The sequence below is a fragment of the Lampetra fluviatilis genome, chromosome 26 (assembly GCF_964198595.1).
Source record: "Lampetra fluviatilis chromosome 26, kcLamFluv1.1, whole genome shotgun sequence".
Lineage (NCBI taxonomy): Eukaryota > Metazoa > Chordata > Hyperoartia > Petromyzontiformes > Petromyzontidae > Lampetra > Lampetra fluviatilis.
In genome coordinates this window covers 11,973,742-11,987,002 of record NC_136300.1, presented here as the reverse complement: position 1 = coordinate 11,987,002, position 13,261 = coordinate 11,973,742, and the positions used below count along the sequence as shown (strand labels likewise).

At 56.6% G+C, this 13,261-nt stretch overlaps 1 protein-coding gene across 1 annotated transcript in view; it reads right to left on the bottom strand.

Annotated features, from left to right (window-relative positions):
- Nucleotides 1-13,261, bottom strand: part of LOC144942102 (cadherin-15-like) — a 40,605-nt gene that overhangs the window by 13,874 nt on the left and 13,470 nt on the right. Inside the window, exons 2-7 of the mRNA XM_078868789.1 lie at nucleotides 9,452-9,652; nucleotides 8,429-8,584; nucleotides 4,342-4,486; nucleotides 2,526-2,698; nucleotides 1,920-2,054; nucleotides 134-316 (exon numbers count right to left, since the gene is read on the bottom strand). Of these exons, the coding sequence (XP_078724915.1) occupies nucleotides 134-316; nucleotides 1,920-2,054; nucleotides 2,526-2,698; nucleotides 4,342-4,486; nucleotides 8,429-8,584; nucleotides 9,452-9,652 (993 nt within the window). The remainder of the gene's footprint in view (nucleotides 1-133; nucleotides 317-1,919; nucleotides 2,055-2,525; nucleotides 2,699-4,341; nucleotides 4,487-8,428; nucleotides 8,585-9,451; nucleotides 9,653-13,261) is intronic.

The window sequence follows — 13,261 nt, the reverse complement described above, 5'->3', positions numbered from 1 at the left end:
GTGGCGGTAGTGGTGGTAGTGGTGGAGATGACGGCGGTGGTGGTAGTGGTAGTGGTGGTAGTCGTGGTGGTAGTGGTGGTGGTAGTGGTGGTGGTTGTGGCGGTTGTGGCGGTGGTGGTGGTGGTGGCGGCACCTGAGTGATGGTGAGGATGCCGGCGTTGGTCTCGGGGTCGGTGTCCACGGTGAAGAGGCCGCCCGGGTCCCCGGCCGCGATGCGGTAGCGGGCGCGCCACGCCGGCGTGCCGGGCACGTCCTCGTCGCGCACGGCGAGCACCGCGGCGCGGCCCACGTCCCCCTCGCCCACCACCGCCATGAACTACACAGACAAAGATCCCCCCCCCACCGCGTAGCCTCAACAGACTGTTGGGGCAAGGGCCGTTGGCGAGTAGCAGCGCCTACGAAAGCCGGCACGTCACACGCGAGAGGGGCGGGTGGTCGGCGCCACGGCTGGCCGCCTTTGTCTCCCGAGATGTTTACACACCGCACCAGGTACTCATTTGAGGCTGAATCGACCTAGGGAATCCCAGAATCTGTTCAAATTATCGCCATTGGTGTTGGCCGTGAGCGGGAATCGAACTCGGGTGACCGGGTTCGAAGCTCAGCGCGCCAACTGATGCTCCACCGCTCCTCCCATACACACACACGCGATCTTCTTCGTCGTGTTCCCTGTGCAACCTCCACGGGTCTTTTCTCAACATGTTTGCACAGGCCACCGCTTCTGGCGTTGGCATTGCCAAATATTGAGGAGTGGTGCATTGTGGCGCTGCGGGGCATCTCAGGAGATGATCCACGTGGTTTGTTTCTCCTGACGAGCACCATTGTTCGGTTGATTTCACGAGTGAGTTGCGTCTGTCGCAACCCACTCTGAGCCTGTGTAGGCTCCGCCATGTGAGCCATTTGGAATTGGAGCCAAATGCGAGCTCCTCAGTGCCATGCACGACAATCGCTGCTCGCTCTGAGAATGAGCTGGAGTCCCGCTACGAAAGCCATTGTTCCCGCAGTTCCACGCTCACTGCCGCTTCCCCTCTGCAGAAGCACACAGCGGCGTCGGCATGGGAGCCGTGATGAGAAGGTGGTGGCTACGCTGCTGCACGTGGCCGTCTGTGAGCCGGCGCTGTGGAGGCAGCAGCGAGGGTTGGTGGATCACCACTCACACACACACATCACAGCACACACACACACAGGTTGCGAAACTCCCTCCCACGTGGGCATCGAGAAGGTGTCCCTACACTCGCTCTGCCAGGAGAAGGCGGTACAGCAATGCCGTGGAGCTCACCTGCTCCGTCTGTTCGGGGATAGGTGTTGCCCCCTCGCACGCGTGGGGGTTTCTCTGGATCCTCCGGTTTCCTCCCACGGGTAAACTCGCCCATTAATTGGCCGATAAGGTATGGCGAGTACTGCAAGTGGACTAATCGCCACCTGAGTCCATCTGTACGGGGGCTAAGCGTTGCCATCTCGCGCAAGGCGTGGACTTTCTCAGGGTGCTCTGGTTTCCTCTACCCACGTGTATAATAATAAACACAAGTCATGCCTCATCGGCTGACAACATCTGAAAATAAAAACTCAACGTCCTAGCAGCAACAGCAGGACCCTCCTAAAAAAAAGTAATTCTACTCAGTGTGGATTTCCTTGGATGAATAAATAATAATACATCTCTATGGGACCGTTTTGCCGGTATCAAAATGATTTAAAAAAATAAGTAGAGCTTGTACCCTTTCTGGCAATCAAACAGGTGTTAAGATGTTCAAACTCCAACAAGATACCTTTAAATAATATTTTCTATTAGGCGCTCGCTAACAGCACTTGCCCTGACTGTCTGCTAAGGCTATACGGGGCGAAGGATCTTTGTCTTTGTGTGTGCGTGCAGTGAGCCGCGGGATGAGGAGGAGGAGGAGGAGGCTGAGGCCACGTGGTGGTACCGAGCTCTGCGTGAACCGAGGGCCGTTGTCGTTGACGTCGTCCACGTGAACGATGGCCGTCGCCGTGGTGACCAGGCCCGCGGGGCCCCCAGCCATGTCCGACACCTGGAGGGTCAGGTTGTAGCTCGCCACCGCCTGGTGTGAGCGTGTGTGTGAGCGTGTGTGTGAGCGTGTGTGTGCGTATTTGTGTGAGCGTGTGTGTGCGTATTTGTGTGAGCAAGTGTGTGTGCGTATTTGTGTGAGCGAGTGTGTGCGCGTGTGTGTGTTTGAGCGTGTGTGTGTCCGCGTGTTTGTGCGCGAGTGAGCGTGTGTGTTTGTGTGCACATGCGTGTGAATGAGTGTGAGTAAACGCGCGCACAGACATACGTGGGGACGATGAGATGATGTTCTCAGCGGCATCCTGGACACAGCATCAATGTTACGGAAGCACGCACAGACAAAGATCCCCCGTGTAGCCTTAACAGACTGCTGGGGCAAGGGCTGTTCGCGCAGCAGCGCCAGTGAAGGCCGGCACGGCACACGAAGGCCGTGGGGCGACCAGCGCCACGTGCCGGCGCTGATGTTGACGCATCGCCACGCGGACTCGCGCGAGCGGTGACCTCTCACCTCTCGGTCGAGGCCGACGGTCACGGTGCGAATGTCTCCCGTGTGGGGGTCGATGCTGAACATGGAGGCTTCGGGCTGCTCCGGGGACTGGTCCGAGATGGAGAAGCGCAGGTCGCCGTTGTCCGTGTTGGGGTCGTCCGCGTCGAACGCGCCGACGCGCATCACGAGAGCCCCTGCGGGCCCGGCGAGCCGGACAGCGGAGCGGGGGGGGGAGGCACCGTCACGGGCGCAGCGACGCATCCGTTGCTGCGTCCGGCCGCTTTTGTCTCCCCACTATGTACTGTATGCATGTTGAATTTCTTTCGTACCATACGTAGCTAACCGTGCTAATTGGAGGTGCTAATCCCCAGTGGGCAGACCCTCCTCCCGGACCCAACCCCAGCCACCTCCACCTCGGTAGGCAACCAAAATGTCCCCGTTTCCATACTTAATGAATCAATCAACTCGAACATATTTTCACCTGCGTCGACAATCCCTTGTGAGATGGCACGGCCCGAGAGATAATCTCGGTGAAATGTGTTAATTTGAAAGAACAAAAATAAAATGTTGAATAAAAACGGGAGCACAACTTTGACCCCCGCAGCCCTCGGCAGACGGCGCGCTTTCATGGCGGACAGATGTCTTCTTGGTTCTTTCGGTAAAGTCACGTAGAATGGAAATGATAAAATAATAAAAATAAAACATAATAAAATATTATATTTATTTTATTATTTCCATTCTACGTGACTTTACCGAAAGAACCAAGAAGATAAATCCCTGCAGTCACGAAAGCTTTAAATCGAAAGGCGGACAGATAATTGAAATGCCTCGTGAACAGTTGGCCACGCGGCTGCTGTTCTTGATGCGTGCACCCTCCCAGCCCCCCCACGGCGCTGTCAGTGGCCTCCCCTGCTATGTTTAACTCGTCATGGGCCTGTGTGTGTCCTGTGGGTGTCTGCGCGTGTGTGGGCCGCTGGGCCGCCGCTGCTCCGTGGCGAATGGGGTGCGCGCCGCGCGTGCCTCGCGCACCAACCAGGCGCATGCCGGAGACTCGTCATCGCGTGACCCCAGGAGGTTCGTGTTGGGCCACATGGCGAGGGGTGCGCGCATCGCGGAGATGCCGCGGCGGTAACGCTCCGTCCCGAAAATACGATTAAACCTAAACGACTATTTTTATTTCACCAGATAAAGCCCACTGAGCTATACATCCCTTTTCTCTTAAGTGACCTGGCCGCAAACGATAGCTCGACAAAGTGGTTTATCGTCACGTGGAAATATATAGCAGCCAAAGACTCTAAAACGCACGTTTCTAAATATGGAGGGAAAACCCCGGGGGACCCGGAGAAAAATTCACGCGACCACGGGGAGAGAGACATGCAAATTCCAAACATGCCGGCGTGAGAGCAGGGGTCGAACCTCCAACCTCCTTACCCCAACCTCCTGTATACCAGGCGAGGTAGTTGACATCTCGCCACCGTACCAGGCGAGACCGAGCTCGCCTCGACGAATGAATACCCACGCGCGCGCAAATCCATGCGTGTAATAGAACTATTGCAAACATTCCCAAATGTCCCAGATGAATTGATGTTTGAGTCTTTCGTGGATATTCCTCCTCCCCGAGTCACACGCCAAGCACTCGTATCTCCGTCTCGTCATCTGCATCGCTTTGCTCCTGGGGTTTTATGTTTAAGACGCCTCGCTGGCGTCCTTGTTGCTGTACTGCTGTTGCATTGAAGTGTCACGTAAGTTTGTGTGATGGGAGTGAGTGCGATGGGAGTGAGCGGGCGAGTTGAGAGAGGGCGAGTTGGCAACGGGCGAGGTGGCAGGAGGGAGTCACCGGGTTCCGAGTTCTCCCTGACGTGCCCCACGAAGACGCTGCTGTTGAAGACGGGACGGTTGTCGTTCATGTCCACCACGATGATGTCCAGGTCCACGGCTTCCTCCACGGACTTGCCGGCCGCGTCCAGCGCGTACGCCTTGATCTGGGAACGGACACGCACGCGCACCATCACCGCACTACACACACACACACACCTCGCACGCACACGCTGCACTACACACACCTTGCACACACACACTGCTACTGCACTACACACAGCCTGCACACACACACTGTTACTGCACTACACACACCCTGCACACACACACTATTACTGCACTACACACACCTTGCACACACACACTGCTACTGCACTACACACAGCCTGCACACACACACTGCTACTGCACTACACACACCCTGCACACACACTGTTACTGCACTACACACACCTCGCACCCACACACTATTACTGCACTACACACACCCTGCACACACACACTATTACTGCACTACACACACCCTGCACACACACACTATTACTGCACTACACACAGCCTGCACCCACACACCGTTACTGCACTACACACACCCTGCACACACACACTATTACTGCAATACATACACCCTGCACACACACTATTACTGCACTACACACACCCTGCACACACACACTATTACTGCACTACACACACCCTGCACACACACACTGTTACTGCACTACACACACCCTGCACACACACACTGTTACTGCACTACACACACCCTGCACACACACACTATTACTGCACTACACACACCCTGCACACACACACTGTTACTGCACTACACACACCCTGCACACACACACTATTACTGCACTACACACACCCTGCACACACACACTATTACTGCACTACACACACCCTGCACACACACACTGTTACTGCACTACACACACCCTGCACACACACACTGTTACTGTGTTTGTCTTCGTCATTCTCTACGCCGGAATGGAGCATCGTGGCGAGGGGAGCATCAGAGGGAGGTGAGGTGAGAGGCGATGCGAGACGAGGGGGGTAGGACGAGGTGGGGGGGGGGGAGACGAGGGGGTGTCAGAAGCAGACACAGATGCAGCTGTCAGAGGAGACCGCTTCCACCGGGCCGGACCCCATATCATCGTCACCTGCTGCTGCACGTGCAGCTGCACGGCGCTGGATACCTGGAGCCCTCCCGGCCTCACACGCAACGCGCTGTCTGTAAAGCTGGCAGAGGGCGGGCGGTGGCACGGTCCAGAGGCAAGTGGTGGGTTTGCCTGTCGCTGCATAATTTCGAGTTGGAATGCTCAAAGGCGGCCCTGGTTAATACAGCGGCAGTAGTTTCGGTCAATCACTGCACGCGCGCGCGGCCCACTCCACAGATGACGTTTCGGGCAATGGACCTTCTTCATAGGCCAGATAGTCGATGGAAAGAGTTGGAGACTTCCGTAAAACTATTTTTAAACTGTTTTCTTTATACCAGCTGAGGCCCGCTGAGCTCGATAACTCTTTTTCAGAAGCGACCTTGCCACAAACGATAGCTCAACGAAGTGGCTTATCATGTGGACATTTATATTAGCCAAGTACTCTAAACTCACGTTGATTATAAATGTGGAGGGGTAAAACCGGAGGACCCGGAGAAAAATCCACGCGACCACCGGTAGAGAGAGAGACGCAAACTCCAATTAGACAGCAAGCGTCAAGGTCGGGATCGAACCCACGGCCTCCTGTAAAGCAGGCGAGGTAGTTCACATCTCCTAAACCACCGCGGCGCCCCCACATCAACTAGTGATGCCCCTGCTTCTGCATTGGCAGCGGTGCACAGGCATAGCTAACAAAATAAAATCAAACACTTTCGTCAATAACAGCACTGCGTGCCATTAAATATACGCACTCAACACATTTATATATATATAACTGGTGACGTTACGGCAAATGCCTTTTACTGAAATGGTGATTAGGCCCAGGAATGTGAATCATCGTCACTTGTGCTCACCAGAACAACTATTCCCACAATGCAAAGTGCCAGGGACATTGATAATTTACCTGTGAATATAAATGAGTTTATTGAGTTAGTGATACTTTGTGATTATTGAAGGGTCTGTCTGTTACTCAATCCTGTTTATAGTATGACTATTCATATGCCAATTTAAATAATCAGGATTTTTTAATTTGCAATTTCCATCAGGGCCTCATGGTGTAAACAAGTGGTCGTCTCCACCTTGTCTCATAGACTCTGCCTCTCTGTGTATGGGCTACGAAGAAGATGCCGTTACCCGAAACGTCACCCGGTTGATATTTTTTGTTAGCGAGCTGCACTACGAAACCAGTGACCCGAATTCAATTTTCGTTCAGGGTCAACACCACTGACGATTATCTGCACCGGTTCTGGGTTTCCCCTAGGTCGATTCAGCCTTAAATGAGTACTTGGTGCGGTATGCAAACATCGCCACTGGGGAGACAAAGACGACCGGGCGTGGTGCTGGCCACCCACCCCCCTCGTGTGCCGTTCGGGCCTTCATAAGTGCTGCTCAATTACAGCACTTGCCCCAACAGTCTGTTCAGGCTATACAGGGGATCTTTGCCGTTGTATAGCACATATATATGTGTGTGTGGGGAGTGGTGGTGCAGCGGTTAGCGCGCTGCGCTACGAACCCAGCGGACCCAAGTTCGTTTCCCGCTCACGGCCACCAACACCAGTGATGAAAATCTCACCCAGTCCTGGGCCTCCTCCCCTAGGTCGACTCAGCCTCAAATGAGTACTCGGTGCTGGCCACCCACCCCCTCGTGCGCCATAGTGCCGGCCTTCCTAGGCGCTGCTCGCTCACAGCACTTGGCTCGACAGTCGATGAAGGCTACACGGGGGACCTCTGTCTTGTTTTGTGGTGGTGGTCTCCCTGCAAGGGTTCGTGCCGCGTGTGTTTTGGTGGGGGCTGGCGCGAGGTCACGGAGATCAACGCGCCGGCTAATTCGGGCCCTCGGGAGAACCGCGTAGCAACAGACTCTGCCGGTGCCCGTTTATAGAGGTACCAAAACGGGAGGTTGCCCCCCCCCCCCCCCCGTGCCACGAAGGTGATCACCGCACGTCTGGCGCGACACTCTCCACCCTCTCTAAGCCAACCGCCCCACCCCCTCCATCTACCCCCCCCTCCATCTACCCCCCCTCCCCCCGATGACCGCGAGCGCCTGGCGCACCGATTCAGTCACGGCCACTGGCCGGTGCCGGCGCGTTGGGCGGCACCGTCACGCACAGCCGCTCAGCACGGAGGGGCGCGCTCTGCTGTCCCAGCTGCTGCTGCTTCTGCTGTCCCAGCTGCTGCTGATGATGCTGTCCCAGCTGCTGCTGCTGTTCTATGAGCGCGCAGCGCGATCTCCAAACTCTTCCGAACACACCGAAGGCCCCGAGCACGTTAGCTGTGCATCATGCGCCATCACCCCCTCTCATGGATGATGATGTTGCTGATGTTGCTGATGATGTTGCTGATGATGTTAACGTGATTTCGTGCTCAAATGTGCAGAGAGCCAATCATACAAATTTCACATTCCCATCGCGGTGATCTGTCTATGCAAAAGACAACCACTGGCAGCCTTCCCCACACGATGGTACTAATTTTAAACCACCCGGACGGATGATGGGCTGAGTCAGCCACCCAACCAGGATGGAACTCGTAGCAGTGCGAGCCGCTCGCGCTATCGCTGAGCCACGGTGTGGACATCTACCTCGCCTGGTGTGCAGGAGGTTCCCGGTTGGATCCCGATCCTGACACCTGCATATTTATTTGGAGTTTGTGCGTCTCATCTCCCCGTGGGTCCTCCACATTAATAAACGTGCGTTTAGAGTATTTGGCTGCTTTAAATTTCCACACGATGATGAGCCACTTCGTTGAGCTGTCATTTGTGATAGCCAGGTCGCTTCTGAAAAATGGGCCTTATCTGGTAAAATAAACCAAAAACATTGTTTATTTTAATAATTTAGTTTAGAGCCGCGTGCTCCGATTGATGATGACGATGCGATGACCGTGATTGACGATGGTGCGACGTGCGCTGGAAAACGGACGGTGCGGACGGGAGCCGCTGCCTTCACTTACGCGGAATTGGGGCCTCTCCTCCCGGTCGAGCGGCTTCTCCAGGTAGATGTTGCCAGACGCCTTGTCGATGCGGAACACGCCCGTGGGCGGCAGGTCGACGCCCACGCCCTTGACGCTGTAGATGATGGTGGTGTTCGCCTGCTTGTCCGACTTGATCTGCGTGCACCAAGCGGACGCGAGCGCGATGAGAAAACTCGCACACCCAGAGCCGCGGGAAGCTTCTGCGCACAGCCTGCTGCTGTAGCCGCTGCTGTAGCCGCTGCTCAGACTCTGTGGGTGCAGACTGCGTTCGCAACGGTGTTTGCGGGGTTGAGCAGCGCGATCGGAGAGCCGGCGCGCGCTCAGTCTACGGACTCGCCCTCGCGTCACGAGCTGGACGCTTTCTCGCCGTCCCAGCGACGACTTCTCGCGGCCGGCCTCTGTGCGCCACGTTCTGCGGCCCTGTCTGCGGGCGCTCTGTAACACCTCGGCGTTTCGCGAGCGGCATGCGTGCGTCTGTCTGTCAGTGTGCTCGGTGCGCTGCTGTCGGGGAGCGGTGGTGTGGCGGTCGGCGCGCTACGAACCCGGGTTCGATTCTCGCTCACGGCCACCACCGGTGACGATTATTTGAACCGGTACTGGCCCTCCCCTAGATCGACTCAGCACTTAAATGAGTACTTGGTGCGGTGTGTAAAATAATCGCTACTAGGGAGGCAAAGGCGGTAGGGCATGGTGCTGGCCATCCACCACCTCGTGTGCCGTGCCGGTCTTCACAGGTGCTCGCTAACAGCACTTGCCCCAACAGTCTGTTCAGGCTATTCGGGGGAATCTTTGTCTTTGGTGGCTGTGTGGTACTACGGGAGGTCGCCTCCCGCATGGGGGCATCACGGCGATGCCCCGTGCCGCGATCCCAGCGCTACAGGAGGGGCCCTGAGCGAGCGGCGTCTCTGTGAGCGTCCTGTCCCTCTGTGTGCGTTTGCGTTGAACTTCTTTCGCACCGTACGTAGCCAACCGTGAGCGAACGCCCCCCCTCAACCCCCCTACCTGCACCAGGAACTTGGGGAGGCTGCGCTGGGGCAGGTTCTCGGCGACGCTGATGGGCGGGATGACCCAGGCTCTCTTCACGCGACCCCCGCCGCTCACCGACGTGGCCGCCACCACGACATCTTGGGAGTAGCGCAGCCACCACCCGTCTACGCCGGACTGCAGCCACTCATCGGAGGCTCCGGCCTTCAGCGCGAAGCCCTGGCGGGAGGGGTGGGAGGTGAAGAGACACGCGAGAGGCAGACGTAGCTTGTGTAACCCCCCCCCCCCCATTGAGTGACGGACGGGGAGTAAACACAACAGCGGCCGAGGCGTTTGTAAACACGCGGCCCCCAAGTTGCAGTGCGATTATCCGCATTTTGGGGGGCCGGGTCCGACAGAGATTAAAGGGGCAGGTGAGGAATCATCTTTGGGATTTCACGCCAACTGTGAGCTTTCATATAAGCAATGAAACGTACACGTTTGAGGTGCAATAACATTTTAATTACAAACAAAATTTATACAATAAATATATAAATGCAAAAAATATTTTACAAAATAAATGATATATGATATGAGATATTTTAATATATGTTTTTATATAACATTTTACTGGTAGGAACCTCCTGGTTACACCAGCCCACAGGGGATTATTGTGTCCGTCGTGCAGGGAGGGGCTGGGTGGGGAGGGGCTGGGTGGGGAGGAGAGAGGCTGGGTGGGGAGGGTGGGGAGGGGCTGGGTGGGGAGGGGCTGGGTGGGGGGTGGGAGGGGTGGGGCTGGGTGGGGAGGGGCTGGTCACCTCGTGGTGCCCTTATAAGACTCAACGTTTAACCTACTCACGCCGACTTGTGCCCGTCCTCACAGTTGGGCATATTTGCGGAATACACCACGCCGCCATTAACCCTGGTCATTGACCGAGCAACCCAACGTTCTTACCAGCTCGCTCCGCAGGAATGTGTTAATATATTTGTTTTACTCTGATCACATTTGCAATTTCCCCACACAGACCGGCCCACCGGGCATTTGCCCTATTGACTGCTGCCCTATGGACTGCTGCCCCCATGGCCAGTCCGGGCCTGCCCCCATTGACCCCCCCCGCCGGCCCCCACTGCCCGGGATAGAAGTTCAGTGCGAGCGGTGGCTGTGACCACGTGATCCGGCAGCGGTCACCTGCAGCGTCGCCGCTATTGTGTTTTTTAAAATCACAACAGTGAGGGCGATGTAAATGTGAACTTGTAACGCCACAAACTACCCGCTCGCTCCCGAAGAGAGGAGACGACTCAGAGACGCCAGGAGGAGGAACCACGACAGACGAGCGGGAAGGCGGCAGCGGCCACGCGGCGAGGCGGCGCTACGAGCCACTCGCTCTACCCACCGCTGAGCTCTCTGGCCACTCAGAATCCACGCATGGTGACCGGTGAACGATGGCTTCACAGTCTCGATTTGAAGTTTTCGTGACTGCAGGGATCCATACTCTTTGGTTCTTTCGGTAAAGTCACGTGGGTATAAAATACAATAAATAAAATCACGACGTTTCGGGCGCAACACAAGCGTCCGTCATCAGCTTCACAGCTCATCGGATTTCTCCAGTACAAATACAGATTCAGAATCCGAGGAAGAGGTCCGCACGCTGCCCCCGTACGCGCCGAGCTGCAGAGCGCGTGCCACGTGGCTATTATGAAATACGCGCCCCTTGAGATACAGGTCCAGTCCACGACGGCACTGTTCGGGGGAATTGAAATGTGGTTTTGTTTTCAACACACGGGGATGTGGAGAGAGGCGAGGTGCCGGCACGAGTGCGCTCTGCATCGCCCTCGTCTGGACTGGGGCCCTGCGCTGGGGTCTGTCTGCAGTGGCCACGACCAATCGCACCGCGACTGATGCTCTAAGGGTCGATAGCGCAAGCGAGGGATTGCGTTTTCCTTCAGCAGAGACATTTCGCGCAGGGTCCTCACTACTGAGTGAGCCGTAATAGGAAAGCGAGAGACTCCTCGCGACCGATGTCGAGATCCTGAACGAAGTTAAGGATGAGGTTGTCACCACCACCTTGTTATTAACACGTTAACATTGTTACTATTAACACTATTATCGCTGCTGTGACCAGTGTCCTTCTGTGCAAGAGCCGTGGCGACGCCCTGCGCCGAGAGCTGTTGTCGCGATGGCCTGGGAGGCCAGCTGTGCGTGCAGAATCACCAGGCGGGCGGGCGGGGGGGGGCTGCAGGGGTGGGGGGGGGGCACGGGGGTGGGGGTTGCGGCGCGGGCCCAGCGAACAGATTTGAGACAGGAGCACGATTTGGCAGCGTACGGCTGCGGTGGGGTGCGGGGTGGGGGTGTCCGTGCGTGGCATGGCACCCACCTTGTCCAACGTGATTAAGGACAGTGACGAGGGGTGAGGTTTGTTGTTAGTTTGCTGAGAGCAATAAGATTTTAAAAAACTCACTGCCCTGCCAGAGATTAAAGCCCCCAGACCCAGAGCCCCGCACTTGCATGGCCCGCGCGTTCTCACCACCCTGACCCTCCCTGCGCCGTGGGAACGCAACCCCGTGGCGCCCACGGGATCTCTGCACCTCGCTTGGAGCTGCTGCTGCTGCTGCTGCCGTCGTGGGACATGAGCTGGAGGGGACGCGTGCTGCTATATTTAGATGCTGTCGCAAGGCACGAGTGAACGCGCTGCAATGTTTCTACATTCGCGATGGCGCAGCCATCACTACCTGGCCTTGTGTCACCTCCTCCGGATCCCCTCCGGCGACACCTCGCCAGCTGTTGCGCGCAGCACGCCGCATCGCGCTCGGCGCGCCGATGCATTTTGCACGAACTCGGAGGGCCGAGAGCACACGCGTCCACGGCCAGCCTTCCTCGCAAGTTCAGTTTCGGTTTCATGAAAATAAATGTAATCTCGGGTAATATTTCAAGGCGACTATGTGTTTCCGTGTGTTTATTGTCACAAAAGAAAATGTGTCGGAGAAGCGCTGCATGTTTGGTGTTTCAGACGCACTCGGGGGAATATGTATGCCCTCCCCTCTGTGTCCCTGCAATCTCCAGCCCTCCCACGAATCTCTCCTTCCCATCAGTCAGCAAACCTCCGAGACAAACCACGAGTGTGGCAGCAGTCGCCCACCACCACCACCACTACCCTCCCTCGCACAATACTCGTCCGCCTTAACGGCCATCTCACGAGCCATTAGCTGCTGTCGGCATCGTGATTCCGCCGCGTGCCATCACTCCGGCAGGAAGCGCACGCGGCTAAAGCGCCGCTCGGGGGCTTCGATCCCGCCGGCAGTGGTGATCACGCTGAGCGCATTCGCGCGTCGCGTTCCACACACGGAACTCGCGCCCGCCCGCAAGACGCGACGGGGCGTCCTGAATGTAACGGCCTCTGTCCGCCTAGAGAGGTGGGACGTCCACGTGGAGAGGCGGGGCAACTCCTTTTCTGCTGAACCCGCGCGCTTCCCAGGTTGTAAAGGCGCGCGGCGGGCAATGCCCCAGAGCCACCTCACACCCCGCAAGCCCCTCCTCCTCCACCGCCCCCCATCCCCGCCCTGAGCCGGTGGGTGGCAATTCCACTTTACTATGATGGGGGTCGGGGGGTGGTGGCGGGTCCATCTGCGCGACTTTTCCTCCCTTATAGATGACATTTTTTATCAGATGTTTTTAATTTCGGTCAGACGGACCGTTCGGAACGCGAGAGATGAATGTCACCGCTATCGTGAGCAGCGCGCGCTGCCCCCTAAACGAGGTGCTGTTGTGACAGGCAATGGCTGTTCTTCTTATGATGGGAATTATTTTTGAATTACCCATTTGCATGTCGCTCGAAAATCCTCGGCATCACC